Raw genomic sequence first — 18,684 nt, 5'->3', positions numbered from 1 at the left:
CAAGCGGCTTCGCCACGTGAATGCCCTACGTGCATCACCACTCGCTGAAGGAACAATGAATTTACAGCGGTAATTGACAGCAGCCCCTGTCAGCTGCCAGCCCTGGGCGGTGACACACGCCTGTCCCTTGTGCTGCTGCTCGTTCAGCAGCGCGGAGCGGCGGGGCCGGAGCGGAGCGCGGCCGCTGTCGGTGCCGGTGCCGCCCCGGTACCGCCGTCGCTGTCGGTGCCGGAGCCGCCCCGGGGCGGTGCCCGGCGCTCCCGAGCCTGCGCGGCGGCGGCGGCGGCGGCGGCCATGGAGGTGCAGGTGGCCCCGCTGCGGGCCTGGGACGATTTCTTCCCCGGCTCGGACCGCTTCGCCCTGCCCGACCTCAAGGACATCTCGAAATGGAACAACCGCGTGGTCAGCAACCTGCTCTACTACCAGACCAACTACCTGATGGTGGCCGCCGCGCTCGTCTCCATCGTGGGGTCAGTGCGCGGCCTCGCGGTGCGGCCGCAGGGCCGGGGCGGGCGGTGCGGTGGCCGCGGTCCCCTGTCCCCTGTCCCCGGGTATGGGCTCTGACCCGGCCCGGTGCCACGGGAAAGGGCCCGGCCGGGATGTGAGAGTACAGGGGCGGGGGAGCTGCCCTTTCCCTTCCTCCTTTCTCCTTTTCCCCTCTTTTCCCCTTACCCTTTTCCCTCCCCTTGCCCCTTCCCGCCCCTCCTTAAACCCCCGGTGTGGTTTAAAAATGCAGCGGCCTGGTTTACAGCCTCCCTCGGCGCTCGGTGGCAGCGGGGTTTGCGGTGTGTCGGGGGGGTGTGCCCGGCCCCAGGGCTCCCTGTGTGTGTTATCTCCCTTTCCCACGGGCTGCTCCTCCGGCCGGTGCCCGGGGCGGGCGGAAGGCAGCGATGCTCGGGGCGCTCGGGGTGCGGGATGGCGCTGCTCGCCGAGCCGCATCCTGCGCAGCGAGCTGTGCTTCCTCCCCAACCTGCCCAGCGGGGCTGCTCAGGCTGAGACACGCTCAGCTTGGAATTTAAAAAAATGCATCGGTAAATTCTGCTCTCTGTTACTGTCCTAAAGTAATGTTCAGGGCAAGCCGTTCTTATTTCTGATCTAGCTCATACAGAAAAAGTTCGCTATAAAATATATGAAGTACCCCTTCATTTCCTTCTGGTGGGCAGGATTCAGACCTTAGAGGTAGGACCATCTGCTATTGTGTCACACCCAGCATTCCTAAAGGGAATAAGGAAATAACCTTATAATCACCTTCTGAATCAAAGGCTATGTGACCTATGTGACTCTATTTCAGGTACTGCTCTAGGATCTTTGGTCAGAAAGCTCTTAAGCAAGACATGCAGCAGAAATGATGATTAAGCTTTTAATATGGAAACTAAAATACTCCACTCTTCTCAACAAGCAACGCACAAATGCTTAAATTGGAGAGCTGCCCAGCCACCAGGCCAGAGTGGCTTTGGCTGAAGTACATCTTATCTCTTATGTTGCAAAGGCTTAAAGTGATTCCCCTAAATCAATTTTTTTTTTTTTTTGTGGGGGGTAAGCATTCTGCATCCTGTCAGGGCTTCTGAAGCTGTTGACCCAGCATCTAAGTTGATAAAGATTCTGTGGCTCACAAGAGACTTTGACTTGTGCTCAGTGGAAGGATGGGCTCAGAATCCTGCATTTTCTTCTTGATGTATGTGATAGTTTTAGGTTCAGTATAGTGGCATAGGCCTTGTTCTTGTCTATTTTGGTGGGGATATGTCACAGTAATCTTACAGACTACAAGGCTGGCAAAATGAGACTTCCATGGTCTTGCTGTTCTTCTCTCACTTCATTCTAGACTTGTGTGTTCATTACCCTCATTAGCAGCACGATGCTGTAGCCAGCTCTCAACGAACAGATAAATCACAGAGTCCCTGGAAAGCAGGGGGACAGCTCTTCTGCCCAAGAAGATGGGAAAAGACTGTAAATAATTTTGGTATCTCCAAACGGGGTATCTCCCTGTAAAACAGGGATGGCAGCAGCTTTTACTCATCCTCCTAAATTCCTGCTTTTGAACTCTGATTGCTTTTTTTCAGATCAAGGGAGATTTATCTCCCACTTGTTTCCTACTAATGTGCTGAGGTGGGAGGTGGAGGAGGAAGAGAGCCACAGAAGATGGAAACTAATATCAGAACTGCAACTATAATATCTTAATATTGAGTGATAACCCTCTGTGTTGAAAACTTATGGGTGAACAAGACCTGAAGTGGGATCTTTATCTCACATGTTTTTTAATTGCATGTCTTAAGAGTCTTTGGTATATGATGAACCTGATTCTTCTAACATAGAAGTAAAATCAGATGGGAGAATAATTCTGAAGAAAATGGGATAATATCTCAATAAAGAAAAAGTATCCATTTCTTTTAATAAAAATACTTTTCATTTGGCCAGACTGTGGCTTTGGAGGAAAGGTAAAGAAAGTTCTCCTGGTAAATTTAAACTGATGACTAAGTTGTCTTTCACTTCATTCTCTAATGGGCAGGAACCCCTGATAAATGATGAATCATGGCTTTTTAGGAACTCCAGGGCTGTGTCCAGGCCTAAGGGCAGGATTATTGGAACCACTAACAAAGTGGTCTTCCTGTGATCAAAACTAAACTTAAGCTATGACCAACTCCACCTGCTCATAAACCATCTAATTGTATAGACAGACTTGAAATACAAAGATGATATTTTCAGCTGTTGCAGTACTGTGGTTGTGCTGGGCTGACACAGAAATTGTAGCCCAGAGCTTTCTTGCTGCTGGAAATACTTTCTGCCACGGCTTTAGTTTCCTGCCCCTCCTACAACAAAGCTGAGCTCTCCAGCCTTTTACCTTCTCTCCACAAGGTGTGGAATAACCTTACCACGAGCACAGTGGAATTGTAATGATCTTTTCTGCATGGTGTCCCTGCCCTTCTCCCTCCATTTGCCTTCTCCTGTAGCTACTCTTACCTGTGAATTAAGTCATGCTTTGCAGTAATGCAGATTTTACTTTCAGCCTACAGGACTGGGTAGAAAATAATAAATCCGTGAACAAGAAACTAAAATTTGTGAATTAGTGCCACTCCACAAATACAGGCTGGTGGTAGCAGCCACACTCCCTCCCTGCAAATTCCTTTAAGGACTCTGGACTTGTCTGCCTTTTCTTTTCTTCCCCCCTACAACTCTGTTGCAGTAGACTGCTGATAAAAAACAAGCTCTTGAGAAAATTCTGCCCTTTCTCCTACTTATAGAAGAACTGGACTCCCTGTTCTTACCCTGAGCTAGGGCCCTGTCATTGTGAGTCCTGTATGAATTTTCATTAAAATCAGGGCCTTCAGTGCCTCCCACATCTTGAAACTTCCCTCAAACAGTCAATTTAGTTAATAAGTGAAATTTGTCTGTTCTTCCACCTACTCCAACAAGGCCTCTCTTATCATGTAGTTCAAACTTAACTACTTTAAATTCATGTAATTTCATCTAGGCTTTTGTTGCCATGTACTTGCTAAAAATTAGCTTCAAAATCTGACAGTTTTAAAAAGCGTGCTGAATTTTGGAATGCTGCAACAGAGTGCTCATTCTGTCTTGGAATAATATTCTCCTTGCAGCCTGAGGTTTGATGTCTTTGCCACTTCTTCAAAACATCTGCTGTCCATCTGTACAACCCAAGCAATTAACAACTGTGTCATATTTTTTTTCCATATTTCTTCCCCAGATCTCTGCCTTAGCTGATGTCCTTGTAGGGATCCCCTTTGCTGAAACAGAGGCTCCAGGGCAGCAAAATGTTTAGTTGCTCTCGTGCTTGATGAAAAGCTAAGAATGAGTGGGCAAAACACATAATTTTAAATCATGCTGCATAATAATACTGGTGCATAACTTCATAAAGGTCTGGCAGTTCTGCAGGCAAGGAATCTGTCTCCTGTTGTCAAAGCCATGCAAGTGAGCAACAGTAGGTACAGAAGCATTGCTAAATCCATGGATGCTGAGGACTATCCCTCAAGACAATGTGCTGTTTATAGTTTTGTGTGCTACCTGTAGTTACAGCTGCATAACCTCAGTGAAGCTCAAAGTATGGGGAGAGAGGGGGCAGAACTTCATCTTTCAAGTTATTTAAATTAATACAAATGAGCACATTTTAGTGCTCTGACCTGCCCACTGCTTGGGCCATGGTGGAGCAAAAAGCCTTCTAAGAAGGAATTTTCATGCTTATTTCAGCCTAACTGAGCTGCTCTAAATTAAAAAAAAATGTTCTCAATAACTGCCAGTCTCCTACTCAGTGCCTTTGTTCAGACTTGCCTGGTCACATGTGAAAGAAACAGATGTGACAGCAACTGCTGAATAATCACCCCAAGACAGTCATCTAAAATAGAGATTATATGAGGATGGAGCTATCTTGCTTTTGCTTTTTATGTGGCCTATCCTATTTCTGGGCTTGTGCTGCTGGAGGCTCCTTGCCTTACACAAAGAATGTGCCTTGCCAAGCTGTTCTTTCCCTGTGCTACAGCTGTGTGTCCTCCCCCTCTCCTGCTGCAAGCTGTGCACAAGTGTGCAGGTATGAAACAACCTGACAAGAAGAGGGAATGTGATAACTCACTGAAAGCAGAGCTTTTTGTGTTTTCCTGCTCCTGTGTGAGAATTCTGACCTGTTTTGTGATGCATGTAGGGCACTGCCTAGAGATATGAGTCTAATTTTTAAAAAAAGAAAGTATTTCATCTTCATCTGTTTCTGCTGGCCAGGGGTAGCTGCCAGTAGTTCTTCCCACACAAGTGCACCCCCAGCATGCCTGCTCTCCTGAGGCTGCTTCTACCAGTACAAAGTGTCCTGTGGTCCTCCTTGACACAGGACAATGCCCCTGTCCCTGCAGCCATCCAGCATGTTTCTTTTCATGTGTTTGTTTTCCCTGTCTCTACTTTGTATCTAGGTGGATGTTGAAGGAAGCCTGGTGTCTGCAGGGAGCAGGAAACTGAATCTGGGTGATGGCTTTTCCTGGTCACCTTGTCCCAGCTGTACTGGAGGTCACAGGCTTGTACCCTGTCACCACAGAAGACAAAGGAGATGATCCAGCTGGGGTGCTCTGAGCTGTTGGCACCCCCAAATGCTGTTAGTCCTGCCACACTCACTACTTTTGGGGTCAGAGAAGTTAGTAGGTTTTATGTCCAACCTAAAAGAGTTTTTCTTCCCCTAAATCCTCTGAGCAGTATAAACTCAAGTCACCTTACCCTTGCCATGCTGGTAGTTCTGTGCATTACATTTTTAGGTATTTGAGGTCTCATAAATCCCTGCTAAAGGGAATTATATTTAGAAAGTATCTTGTAACATACTTAATGGCTGGTCACTTACCTTTCCTCTGCATCTCTGAAAGACTTCCAGCCTCCTTGCCTGAGCACAAATTTGTCCTCTTGTGTTCTGACCTCTGGATAAATGTGGCCAGTATCAGTGTTAGTGGTTCAACAGTAAGGTGACTTCTAGAACTGTTACACAGCTCTCTTTTTCCCCAGTCTCTGTTGTTCTAAAATTACATATCCCTGTTTTTTCCTTTCTAGTTTTTAGCCATTGTGCTATTGAGAACAGCGTGCCAACAGATCTGAGTGAAACTGGACAATGGAGTTCTGCCTTCCTTAATACTGCCATTGTTGTAGAAGAATTTTCTACATCTGAATGTCTAGGATAATCTTAGATAGTGCTGTAAATCATGCTGTGGGTGAGTGAAGCAGTAAAGGGTGGCTTTGGCCATGACACCCTGTCCAGCAGTGTAATCACCAGCAGTGAAGTCTGTGGACACATGGCTGATAATGTGAATGCTGGTTTTCAGTGGCAACTGTGATCCCCATCTGTGTTCATGTGGCTCTGAATGCCTTCACTTGATACTTCTGCTCACTGTTCCCTTGTGCACGTTGGAATGCAGCCCACTTCAGAAAACATGTGATCCAAATCACTCTCCTCAGAAAAGAGGGATCTTCTGAATGCATTCTCCCCTCGCCCCTCTTCATGTCCCTCACAGCCAGGCAGTGACACAGAACCTGGGTAATACCAGAAAGAAATGTAGAGCAGAGAAGTCTTTGTCTCTTCTCATAAATATGGAGGGATGGTTCTTCACCACAAGTTTCTGAAGTTGTAACAAGAGTAACAGGAAATGTAGATAAGGCTTTGAGAGTATTTTCCAGGCACATGGAAAGTGTAGAGTGGAGCTCTGCCTAGATCTTTGTTGCTTCCCGGATTATCTCGTCCGTGGATTTTCAGCAACAACAACAAAAAAAAAGTTTGCTGTGAGTTGTGTGAGTTTGGCCAATTCTGCTCCAAGGCAGCTGAGGTGTGGAGGTGAATCCTACTTTAAGAATCTCACATGTCCAGTGGTACATATATAACCCAGGCACCAGTGTGGTCCAGTCATGAGTCACCCTCCTCCTGCTGCTAAGGAGCACAAATGAAACTGATTTCTTTCCAGAGCAATGCTGTTCACTTTTTCCAGCCTGGAAACTTTAGATTGACAATTCAGAGCTAAATATAATCTGGCTGGCTGCAGGGAGTGACTCAAATGCAACAAGCAAGTCTGGCCTCTCACCACTTCCAAAAAGCCCGATTGGCTTTTCAGCATGAGTAGCAGAAGCAGGTGAGGAACTACTCTGAATTTTAATCTTTTTCTGTCCAGCTGTCCTATCCCCTGCTGGCACAACTGACTTGAAGAATCAAGAGCCATTCCTTGCTGTGAAATAATTCTTGGGGCTTCTTCCTGCTCCAGGAAAATGCTCCCTAGCACTGCAGGTAGTGTTGGCAGTGCCAGAGCAGATTTCTTCTGCCTGGGCCGGATGTGAAGCACAGACCACAAACCATAACATCCTCCTTGGCAGTGGGGAGGAGTGGTGAGTCACTGGCCATGGTAGCTTTGGAGCAGCAGGATGAGCTGCAAAGTCTGCAAGAGTAAACCTTGAGCATGTCTTGCTTTATTGGGCACTGTCATGCTGCTGCCATAGCTGTAATAGCCCCAAGGCCTCAGCTGCTGTGTAATCAGATCAGTGCATGCCAAAGCCAGAAAATCAGAATGCACACGAATTCACATAACTTAATTCTACTTAAGTGAAATGCCATAGAGCCTGGACTCTGGGTGAGTTCAGAAACAAGCTCAGCAAAGTCATTGCTGAACTCTTGATTCTGAACAAGCTCTAAATACCTGGGGATGTGGTTTGAGCAGGTGACGTTTCTGCCTTTGTACAAAAAAGGATTTGCTGTTTATAGTCCAGAGCTGATCCACTCCATGGCTTGGTTTGCTTGGAAACTGATAACAATAACAGAACACAAACCTCAGCAGTGACTGTCTTGCCCAGCCTGGCTCTTCTTCCTGTAAGACCTTTATCACATACTCCAGCTCCTTCTGACTCAGGCATGCTTGCTTGGCACTGGGCTTCCATCTGTTGTGCTACCAGTGGAGAGCTACTTTTGCAGGTTCATGCAATTTTTTTTGGAGTGTAAACCAATGAGAAGGTTTATTCAGAAATGAGAAGTAGTGAAATAACTTCCTTTACTCAGTGTTCTACCTTTCCCATTTTGCAAACCGAGATAAGATAGCAAGAAGAGCTAGTTCATCTGAAGGCCTGGCCTGAGCCTGGTTTTGGTCATGTGAAGAGAGAAGATCAGTCAGTGTTGTCTCCATCTGCTATCTAGATATGCTGACTCTGGGTGTGATATCAAATGAGTTGATTGCGGAGGTAGGAGGGGTCCTGGTGGGCAGTGCCTCTATGATGATGTGCTGCAGAAACTCATCATCCTGAGCTAAGCTCAGGAAGAGAACATAAAGATTATCCAAATTCAACACTAAGGGTTTCTTCTTCAGTTGTACTTCTTATTTTTTTAGCTCCTGCTAAAGACCTTGGTGAAGATCTTCACAACAGCAACTTCCTTTTCAATGCCTTACCTCCCTGGCAACATTACCACTGAGCAGGCTGATCCTCTATGGACACACAAGTCATGAAGGTGCTGAAACTGAACTCTTTGGTTGTTGTTCCTCTTCTCTCCAGGTTTCTGAGTCCCCTGAACATGCTCATTGGTGGCACTGTGGTGGTGCTGGTGTTCCTGGGCTTTGTGTGGATGTCACACAACAAGGATGTGCTCCGCAAGCTGAAGAAGCAGTACCCAACCACGTTTGTCCTGGCCATCATGCTGTCTAGCTACTTCCTGATCTCCTACCTGGGAGATGTCATGGTGTTCATGTTTGGGATCACGCTTCCTCTCCTCTGTGAGTATTTGTTCTCTTCCCTGGGGGGCTGGAGATGTGTGACTTGAGCTTTCTCAACCAAGTCTGCAGAGTCTAAGGCAGCTGTTAACTTTGCTGTCTGTGTTTAAGTGGTCCCAAAGCAGAACTGGGGGAGGGGACACAAAGCAGCACAAGCCATCTTTGATGTTATTATTAAATGGATACCTGTGGTTACTTCAGCAGTCATTGATACATCATCATCTTCCAGTGATCTCACGGTGCTGGGACATGTCTTAAGTGCTGCAAGAACTATGCATTCCTTGGGCATTAGCAATTAATGAGGGTGTTTTTGTCATGCAGTGATGTTTGTCCATGCTTCCCTGAGGCTCAGGAACATACAGAACAAGCTGCAGAACAAGATGGAGGGGATAGGCTTGAAGAAGACCCCGATGGGCTTCATTCTGGATGCTCTAGAACAGCAAGAGGATAGTATCAACAAACTGGCTGACTACATATCTAAAGTGAAGGAGTAAGCAGCTGCAACGTGGCATTTCTGCCTGTTGCAGGAGTGTAGTTGCTATTTACTATTGTTCAAGCTTGCTTTCAGTTTATGTACAAAACAGGAAATGCATGTGGTACAGGTTAATAGTTGCAGGATACAGGTATTCCAAGGTCTTCAGGGCTCCTCTAAGAACATACAAACAGCAACTTCTTTTCTATTGTATAGCAAAATGTTCTGGTGTTTACACAAATACATACTAACTTAACCATGTTTGCTTGTCTCTTCTTCTGGGGGTAGAGGAGGAAGAGGTAGAAACCTATGGAATGCAGTCTCTCAAACTGACTTGTAGCAAATTGGTCTATTAAAGCAACATCCCTTTGATCTCAGTTCTAAAATATTGCAGTTTAGCCAGGTCATGCTGGGTAGCACCTTTGAGGCTAGTGATGCTCAGATGAGCTGGAATGTATTGCAGGCAGGTATCTCATGCATCCTCCAAATCCCTCCCTTGAGTGCTCTGTGTTACAGAGAACACATTACCAGCTTAATTGGATGTGGTAAAACTCTGCAGTGCTTGTACTGTCTGGGTTCCTGTCCTCACCTCACAGCCCTCCTTTAGCAGCCCTGAAAAAATCCAAATAGCTGTAAGCATGAAGAATATACACGGCACTGCCTGCCAGTCCCAGTAACATTTACCTTCAGGCTCTCCAAAATCCTCATCCATAGAGCTGCTCCCCTCTGTAGGAGAGCCAAACTTCCCTGTGTACCAGCTAAACCCTGGCCAAGCATGGGAGAAAAAGAGATATGTTGGATGAGCTGAGTTCCTACCCCATGGATGTTTTTAAATACTGCTACTTTAGGACTTACCTGCTTTAGTCTGCACAAGCTGTTTGTAGATGGAGGTGTATGTGTGTTCTTGAGCGTGGGTCATCTTTTTCTTTCTTCTCACCCAGAATGCAAAGATACAGGTCAAACGTGCATCTGTTGACTCTGTACTTCCAACACTCCTCAAAGGAATAAACTGGATTTCAGGTTTACAAGTACAAGCAATAAATGTCAAGATAAAATTTTTGAAAACCCATTCAAATTCATGAAGATATTTGCCTGTTAAAACTCCTGATGTTGAAAGCAGTGTGGGGGATTCTTTTATATATATACACAATTTAACTGCCAGCTCTGATGGAATCATCTTGATAACAGGAGCTTACCAACAACAGGGGGGGAAAGTTGTCCAGGTGAGACTCCATTTCAAATATTCTTGCATTTCTCTTTTCTAACCAAGTAATTAATTTAACAAAAAAGCAAGGATGCTTGAAGTTGAAGCTTTTATGTAACTTGCCATGCTGTTTTCATAGTGAACTGTGTAGAACTCTGAACATGTCATTCCATTTAAGTGTTAAGGTGATCAGTATTTATCAAAAATGTCTGTATATTCCAGCTGAAGAGTCGATGGCCTGTTCCTCACTTGTAGCGCATGGTCTTTGTTTTCAAAAACTGTTTCCACACCTAAAGAACATAGTAGCCTATGACTTCATCATTACAGTAGCATTTTAAAAACTGCACAGTTATGAAGAAAAATAAATTCTAATGGTTGGAAACTCGACCTTGTGCCTGTGTCTGTGGTTGGGGTGGTGGGAGATCTGCTGTCACCCCGTGGCTCATGCCACAAGCCCATGCTGGGGATTAAGCTGCTGGCTCTGTGCTCTGTGTCAGCTTTTTGAGCCCAGGGGACCTCTGAGCTGAAATATTCCAGCCTTCCTCTTGCATCCTTAAGACAGCTGCTCTACAGAGGTGGAATACTTACTGTATTTCTTCATGCAGCTTTGGTCTCTTACATAACTCAACTCTACTTAACTGGGATTTCAGTTCCTGTTAATTACCTGAGAGGGATTTTTGCCTCTAGGATTACTGAGAGCTGTGCCCAGATCAGTACTGGTACCAGCTCTGCTGCAGTCAAGCTGATGGTGTGATGTCTGTGTGTGCCTCCCTCCTGCTGTGATCACTGAGAGGCTGCTCAGTGGGAGAACGTGGATCAGAGCAGAGTTTCACAGGTCATGCTCCATCCACCCTGGAAACTCATGTTTGGCAGCTTCTGGGTGTAGCAGTAATTGGTACCTGGCAGCTTCAATTGGAGATTGTAAAGCACTATATTACATATTCCTTTGTGCTTCCCTGCCCCAACTGCTGCAGTCTGAGCTGCACTAGCCTGGCCTTGAAGCCAGTCTGGAGAGCAGTGTCCTCCAGCAGCTTTCCTGGGCAGTTACCTGGTGCATTTGTCACCTGCTGCTGTGCTCTGTGCAAAGCCTTGGTTGGAAGTACCAAGCTTCTTCCTTTTCTGCTCTTCACCTTTACAAAAAGAAAGGGCTGCAATGGAAATTTCTTTCTTTATGTGACTTCCCTGCTATATGATGCTTTAAAGCTATTTGCTCTCTCTTGGGCAATACAGAAATCAGCTTTCCCAAGTTTGGGGCATCACATTTGCAAGCAGAAGCAGAGCTGAGAAGGAGCTTTACAAGTCTGGAAGGTGGAGATTGGAAAGAGACCAGGTGATAGGTACCAAAAGGACAAGAACAAGTGAAAATTTGAACAAGTGACAGCAGAGACTACCTTGGATTTAAGAGGTCTTGGACATTGCTGATACTACGGGACTATTAAAATAAAAGGGGGAGCAGGGAGGGACTGGGATTTAGCTGCCAGGGGAAGGTTGCTGAGAGTTACCACTCAGAGATGAACTCACCTGAAGGAAATCCTGCCAGGAGCTACAAAGCTGTGCCTTTGGATCAAGCAGCCCCAGGAAGGTAGATTTTAGCACAGGGAAAGCCTTTGTTCTTTTCCTGTGCCTTGTAGCTTTAAAAAAAAAATAGCCTCAAAAACAATTGGTTTCTTGTGGATGTATTTCACAAGAGTGTGACTTACCTCTAGCTGCTGTACAAGAAAGACAGGAGAAGAACTTAATGATCATAAAGTGATCATAAAGAGGGAGGAGAAAAAAATCATAAAATTATTAAGGGAAAACTGAGTTGTGTATATACAGGTTTTACCCCTTCAAATCCAGCCTGCCAGGATGTGACACACTATTCACACATCATACTAGGAGGAATTAGGTGTTTCTCAAACCCCTGGAATAGTGGTGAGGGTCATCCTCCTGCCACAAACAGCGTGGAGAGAGACCTAAAATGGCATTTCAGTGCTCTCCAAGGTGGCTGCAATTAAGGATTACAGTAAGACCATGGTGAATCACAGGGAATGAACATCACAGTTCTCAAAGCAGAGCATGGCATCATCTTTTAAATGCTGATCAGGTAAATACCCACTAGACATTGTTCTGAAATAGAGGGAGCTTGGAAGGTGTTTGTTGTACCAGAGCAATTGTTCTGTGAGTGCTTTTTAGCAATGGAAGTGCTGCACACTTCTTACAGAGAGAGCTTTATTTCATTTCTGTTTCCTTAGCCTAAAAAATGAAGCTGTATACATAGAAACCAAATACATTTCTCATGGACAAGAGAGTAATAAAGTAGCATGTGTGTGAAAAGAAAGATAAGATAAAGCACAGCATGTTCCTGCAGAATCTGGCAGCAGAAGGACAACGTGGAAGCAAAATAGTTTGCTGACAAACTAGAAAGACAAGGTTATTGATGCCTCTGAGAAAATACTCCCACAACAATCTGAAGCCTCAGATCCACTTGGCAGACAGATGGCCGCGGGATTGTTTGATACCTGATGGAAACACTTAGCAGTGACTTTTCCCATGCCAGCCGTTTTCAGCACACTCACACAAGTGTGTATCACAAGCCTTGTTCCCAAAGAGTTGAATACACCACCTGGCTTCTGCAGAAAACATCTGCTGAAACAGTTGTAAGCAAAACTTGAGTAGTCCTTATTCCAAGTTGTTTTCTTCAGGTCAGTCTGGTCTCTCACTCCAGCTGCTTTGGCAACGGCACCTGGACAAGGACGTGAAGTATTAGGAGGAGGAAATTTCTCAGCCTTATTTACCAGGCCAGTTTAGTCTAATACAAACCCCCAGAAACTAAAATATAACAGCTGGGAACTCTAGGAGCTCTAATTGGGAGCTCTCTTTTGTTTAGAATGCCCCAATTGATGTTTGCAATGCTTAAGGTCCAGGAAATCAGTTTGAAGGCCTTGAGTCTCACCACAGAGAGAACAAACACCCAACTCAGCTCAAGCAGCAAAACTCCGTTTTAGAAATGAAGCTGAGGGAATTGAGGCAAAAAGGAATTACCAAGATCATGGAGGATGGGGAGAAAACACTCTAATGCCCCAAATCCAAGCCAAGTGGTCTGATGACAGAGGCCAAAAAAGAATCAACCCAAAAATCCCCAAACACTCCACCAAAACAAACCACCCCAAGCCCCTAGAATGTGTCCATAGTTTCATCTTTCCATGGGCTGGGATAGCAATTGTTATCTGGCATATTTAGGATGCACCATGAATTGATCTCTCCATCTTTAACCCCACAGCTGTCATGGATAAAATCCTCCTGATCATTTTGGGGGAATGGCTGGGGTTCAGTACCACCCCTGGCACATGGCAGCACCCAGGTTTCTCAACCATTGCTGTGTAAAACAAGGGCTGTGCCTGTCAGAGAATGAGCTCCATGGTCCCCCAGCCTCCTGAGAGCTGGGCAGGCAGCAGCTCCCATGGCCATGAAGGACCAGCCTGCTGTCACCAGCAAAATCTGTGAGCTGTCCTCAAGCAGGTCATCTTGTCTGGGATGTGGAACCAAAATGCAAACCCTAGACTGGCCCAGAAAGGCCAGAAATGCCCTGGGGAGAGGCCTTGGCTGCAGCCAAGTTGGAGTGGCCAGCAGAAACTCAGAACCCCAAACCTTGCCTACAGGACAGAATGTTCAGGGTAATCCTGGACCAGAATCTGAGGTCACTGCAGAACCTGCACCTGCCAAAATATCAGGACAGACTGCTCTGTCTGGAATTAATGAGGAAATAATTATTTCTTTTTAGGTATAAATGGAAGAAAAATTAGGACCGCTATATTAAAATGTCAATATTGAAAGAAATGATAATTACAAAATACTACTTGTCTATTTTTAACTACAAGGGATTTTCTGTCCTCTTCCTCAAGCCTTGGCAGCACAAACAGGCATCAAGCTACAAACACATCAGCCAGCTTTTAAGATTTCTTGAATCAATGCAAGGGAATGTAACAGGTCAGGAGAACAAGAGCTTAAATCTGGTGGCCAGCATTTTGAGAAGAAGCCCATGAATTTGGTACCCAAGTGAGACCATACCCAAGAGGCAGTTTTCAGTTTTGGACTGGCATTCTAAAGTCAGGATGATCTTGATATCACTTGAGTTGACTTCTGAGCAAATTTTCAGAGGTGAAGTTTTACTAGAAAACAAATATAAAATCCCCTACAGTACCACTACTTCCTTCCCACAACCTTGTTCCATCTTCCCTGCTGGTGGACCTAATTTCTTTTTTCCTGTTAGCACTAGAATTTTGTGATTTATCTACATAAGGACAGACAGAAGAATGAGCAGCAAAGGATCAGTAAAATAATACACTCCTTGTTACTGGGTGAGGCAGGCAGGAGCAGGGCTGCAGAGTGTGAGTCCAGGCTGGATTTCAGTGTGTGCCAAGTGCTCTCTTGTGTAAAGTGAGAGCTAAGGAAAAACAAAGCTATTGAAGAGAGAAACATGGGGTTTGTGGGGGACTGATGTGAAAAATAATACCTGTTGTACTCCTGAAATAACAGTCCCATAATACCATGGGTCTGTCATAACTGATACACTATTAGGAGCATAGAAAAGTTGAGTTTCTGTGGGTTTGTTCACCTCCTGGGTGAATTTCCTTTCTTTTACCCTGTGGATGCAGCCAGGGATGCACAAGGCTGCAGCCTTGGTGTGAGTCCCCTGTGTACCTTAGTGCTGCTGTGAAACAACAACCTGCACACCAGGAGTGGCAGCCTGACACAAAAGGGTGACAATGCCACGTGCAGGTGCATTTGCCAGCCCTGCCAAAGCCCAGCATTTCCAGCCAGGTCTCAGAGCACAGCAGGTGAGTGCCTTTTCCCCCCTCGGAGGCACCGCTCTGCACGTACCGGCCTGAGATAGGCGACGTTGCTCTGGCGGATGTCGTTGAGGAGCTGATCTCTGGGGGTTATTTCCACCAGGGGAGGAGGTCTTCTCCTGGGAACTGGTTTGAGTGTTTTGATGACGTCCTTGAGGTTGGTTTTCTCAGCAGGCTCCACGTACTCTGGCACGGGGGGTTTGCGCTGGATCTTCTTCAGCTTCACCACTTTGAAGCTGATGGGCTTCTCCCTGCACGGCTGCTCGGGTGCTGGTGGCCTCGTGTTCTCCTGCCTTTTGTTCAGTGACACAGCTGCAGGGATGGGGGGTTTGGGGGCTTGTGGGGGCTCCTGCATCCTCAGCTGGGACAGCGGTACCCCCAGCATCTCCCACATCCCAGGAGGCAACCCAAGTCCATTCTCCAGCATGGCTATCAACTCCTTCTGCTCCTTCATCTGCTGCTGCCTTTGCCCCTCCTGCCTCTTTTGCCTCTGCTTGTCCAGGTTCCTGCTGAGCAGGTTGGTCACCACCATCCTGGGCCCCGGCAGCTCGAAGTGATAGCCCATTTTGAGGAGGGTGTTGTTGGCTTTCAGCAGCCTGGCAATCTCCATCTCTGCCTGGTGGCCCAGCAGGCCGCGCTGGTTGTGGAAGCGCAGCTCGGTCAGCGTCTCGTTGTACTGCAGGCAGCGCATGATGGCCACAATGCCCTTGCCGGAGATGAAGTTGGAGTCAATGTTCAGCGTGGTGATGCTCCTGTTCTCCCTCAGCATGTTGGCCAGCGCGAATGCCACGTTGTCGTCAGCCCCCACGTTGGCCAGGCTGAATGTTTTTATGTTCTTGTTCTTTTTCATGGCGTTGACAAAATCGATCAGCATTTCCTTGGGGACGTTTTCTATGTTGTTCAGGTTGAGCTCCTTCACGTCTGGGTTGTTTTTTCGGACTTTCTCCAAACTGTCTTCTAAATTGGTTTGATTTCCTGAGGGCCTGGCACTTATCTTCATGAAGCTGGTATCCAGCGCTAACTTCTGGGGGATGTTCAATTTCGATATTTTCTTTTCATTTTCCTTAGGCTTTTCTTTGATTTCTCCTGGTTCTGTAACTGGCTTCTGGCTTATCTGGTTGATGTGACTGTTCTCATTGGTGTAATTCTCCTTTGTTTCCAATTCAGTCTCATTTTCTTCTTCCTCTTCTTCTTCTTCCTCATCATCATCTTCCTCTTCTTCCTCCTCCTCTGCGTCTTCTTTCTCATCCTCCTCCACCACTCTCTCCTTATCACTTCTATCTGTCTTTGAGTCTCCAGGTTGTGTTCTTGACTCGGACACGTGCTCATTTTGGTAATGTCTCTCTTTTCCCTCTGTTCCTGGCATCCTCCCTCCAGCCACCTCTCCACCGCTGCCGGCCTCTCCTTCCATCTCCTCCGCAGCACTTCTCTGAGGAAGACAAAACCTCACAGCTGAAATAGTTGCAAAACATCTTTGTTACAATAACTTTCTGCTCAAATAAACACGTAGCAGCTGGATTTAGATCCCTCTATGCCCATACAATAGAGATTAATCCTTAAAAGTGTCACTGCTGTAAATTCAGGCCGCACCAGCTTGCTTGGGAACACTGGAACAACTTGTTCCTAAAGAAGCTGCAAACCAGTTTCTCATCTTTGCCTACTAAATTAAGTCCTAACAATTAAATCCTGAACATATTTAATGATATGTTAAGATAGTCTTTGAACCCTTCTGGGGGTTGAGAGTTTCTGATCCAAAGTCTCTTTTTGGATTTAGTGCAATCTTTATAATTTCTTTGACAAGAAAGTTTCCTTTGTATGCCACAAAGCACTGGACATGGGTGTGACCCCCTGATGGTTTGCTCAGCCCAAGGAGGATTGAAGAGGGCACATTGTGACCACTGTGGAATCATCAGAATCATCAGCACAAGGGACAACAGGGCCACCTGCCCTGGCAGTCCCAGAGCATCACACCTAAGGCAGCACCTCACTGAAGACAAAACATTAGCTCAGTTTGGAGTCCAGAGATAAGAATGCAGCCCCTGCACAAAGCAGCTGCAGGGCAGTGAGGCTTCTGCCATCCAAATAAATTAGCTGCAAACATCTACCAATTCTAGAGACACTCCTTGCTGAGATTTTTCTTTGTCAAGCATCTTTTTGCCAGCGGTTCCTCCATCACAGAGAAATGCTAATAAAGCACTAATAAAATCAAGCTATTTCCCTGAGATTTTCTCTCTTCAGGCAGGACAGTGCCATGGCTTGGGCTGAGCCCAAAGTCAGACAAAATGGTCCCAGTCACTTCTGCTCTTGAGGCTGTGGTGGTGAATGGGTTTGGGATGGGGATTGATGGACCAGCTGTGAATGCAGCAGCCAGCTCCACACCCAGGTTTCAGATTTAACCTCTGAAGTGTTTACAAAATTGTTTCTTTGAGCATAAGAGTGCAGGAGAAAAAATCCCACAGATTTCCCCTGGTCTCCAAAGGCAGCCCATGAAACCTGCCTTGGGAAGTCTGGGATGTGCCACACTGGTGAGTATAAGCAAACCGCTGATATTTAAAACAAAAATAAAATAAATCAGTCATCTCAAATTCACTTCCAGTGAACTTCACATTCAAGTATGGATGTGTTTCATCTGGCCAAGTTTCAATTCTATTAACCTATTTTTAAGTGTAGCCCTCATCCTGAAAGATATCTAAGTATGACCTTAACTTCATTTAAAAGTCATGGGGATAGTCAAATAAATTTAAGCATTGTATTGAGTATGGTTGAACTAGTTCAAGAGTTTGCATGCTTGGTTGTTAATGTTTCACCCTGTTAAAATACAGTGGTTTGGGATTTTTCTCCAGTACATAATTAAATTCTGTCAATTAATAATTTAATTTGTATGATTAATATAATCTTCCATGGAAAAGCAACATGGTGTTCTTCCATATGCAAAATCAAACTAATTAGAGTTACATCCTCCAAAACTGATCTTGTGACAGTTTCTCAGTGATTTGCTTTACTCTAATCAGAATTAGGATTTTTTTCCTGTTAAAAAGCTTAAGTAAATATTTGGGAAAAGCAATTAAAAAATTACTAACCCTGACATCAGTCCAAGCTGGATTCTATCACTGATGAGGCTTTTAGGATTAATCTACATTCGTTTGTACTCTACCTTACGTAAGGGACAGAAGCAGAGGCAGGTTAAGGTATTAAAGCTATAAAACAGATCCCACTGCTGATGCATAATAAATATTTGTGATTTCTGCTTGTTACCTCAGAGGGCAGGAGGGTGACAGGAACTCTCTCATCCTCGAGCATGCGTCTGGATGCCTTCTGCCAGTACAGGTAATCGACCAGGGACCTGTGGTCGAAGCTGCCCGTGGGGGGTTTCTCTGTCTGATCCCTCTGTATCATTCCAGTCGGGATTTCAGGGTCTGGGGCCATGACTTCCATCTCACTCTGCAGCTCCTTCAGCTCCTCAGGGGACAGGTTAGCCAGGATTTCATCTTCATCAATGTCCTCGGGACACACGTCTTCGTCGGAGTTCTGGCCAAGTTCAGACATGTTCATTCTCCCCTCCTTCCTCTAACACTTTTTAAACCTAAAGAGAAAGATAAATTTCAAAGGATTTCCTTTTTTCCCCCCTCACTAGCAGTAGTTATCTGGTTAAAATGAGCAGTTCATGTTTTGGTCCTGAGCTGTGGCAGCTCCTGGGCTCAGTGTGGGACACAGCCCATGCAGCTGAGTCTATATTAAGCTGCACTTGGCTGGATAAAGAGAATTTATAGCGATGCTCCATTTTCAGCAACCTGTCAGCTGTGCAAACCCTTCTGACATTTCAGTGCAGCTGGTGTGTCCCCCACGGAGGGAGGCAGGAGACAGACATGTTCCAGAGGATTCCTGGGACACTGCACTGCTCAGGGCGGAATCACCAGAGCAGGATGAAGGGACATCAGCGGCACCTGTGAGATGTGCAGGTGA

The 18,684-nt window shown here is 45.9% G+C and overlaps 2 protein-coding genes across 2 annotated transcripts; one reads left to right on the top strand and one right to left on the bottom strand.

Annotated features, from left to right (window-relative positions):
- The first annotated feature begins 261 nt into the window (after nucleotides 1-261).
- On the top strand, nucleotides 262-10,276 carry ARL6IP5 (ADP ribosylation factor like GTPase 6 interacting protein 5). The gene is made up of 3 exons (XM_058032054.1): nucleotides 262-470; nucleotides 7,999-8,216; nucleotides 8,535-10,276. The coding sequence occupies exons 1-3, from the start codon at nucleotides 295-297 to the stop codon at nucleotides 8,705-8,707; spliced, it is 567 nt and encodes a 188-aa protein (XP_057888037.1). The 5' UTR covers nucleotides 262-294; the 3' UTR covers nucleotides 8,708-10,276.
- A 1,810-nt stretch (nucleotides 10,277-12,086) lies between these two features.
- LMOD3 (leiomodin 3) lies at nucleotides 12,087-18,267 on the bottom strand. Its single transcript, XM_058032029.1, has 3 exons — nucleotides 17,977-18,267; nucleotides 14,753-16,150; nucleotides 12,087-12,614 (listed from the first exon to the last, which is right to left on the bottom strand). The coding sequence occupies exons 1-3, from the start codon at nucleotides 18,265-18,267 to the stop codon at nucleotides 12,588-12,590; spliced, it is 1,716 nt and encodes a 571-aa protein (XP_057888012.1). The 3' UTR covers nucleotides 12,087-12,587.
- Between the last annotated feature and the right edge of the window lie 417 nt (nucleotides 18,268-18,684).

Source organism: Melospiza georgiana, chromosome 11, assembly GCF_028018845.1.
Source record: "Melospiza georgiana isolate bMelGeo1 chromosome 11, bMelGeo1.pri, whole genome shotgun sequence".
Lineage (NCBI taxonomy): Eukaryota > Metazoa > Chordata > Aves > Passeriformes > Passerellidae > Melospiza > Melospiza georgiana.
Note: the sequence above shows the minus strand (reverse complement) of the source record. Positions and strands in the feature narration are given on the sequence as shown.

Excerpts from the sequence above, each read along its gene's own strand:
- ARL6IP5 (XM_058032054.1), top strand. The coding sequence starts at position 295 with ATGGAGGTGCAGGTGGCCCCGCTGCGGGCCTGGGACGATTTCTTCCCC. Across the intron at positions 471-7,998 it reads GCGCTCGTCTCCATCGTGGG|GTTTCTGAGTCCCCTGAACA; the intron begins GTCAGTGCGCGG and ends TCTTCTCTCCAG. Across the intron at positions 8,217-8,534 it reads GATCACGCTTCCTCTCCTCT|TGATGTTTGTCCATGCTTCC; the intron begins GTGAGTATTTGT and ends TTTGTCATGCAG.
- LMOD3 (XM_058032029.1), bottom strand. The coding sequence starts at position 18,267 with ATGTCTGAACTTGGCCAGAACTCCGACGAAGACGTGTGTCCCGAGGAC. Across the intron at positions 16,151-17,976 it reads TCACCCTCCTGCCCTCTGAG|AGAAGTGCTGCGGAGGAGAT; the intron begins GTAACAAGCAGA and ends TGTCTTCCTCAG. Across the intron at positions 12,615-14,752 it reads ACGTCGCCTATCTCAGGCCG|GTGCCGTTGCCAAAGCAGCT; the intron begins GTACGTGCAGAG and ends GTCCTTGTCCAG.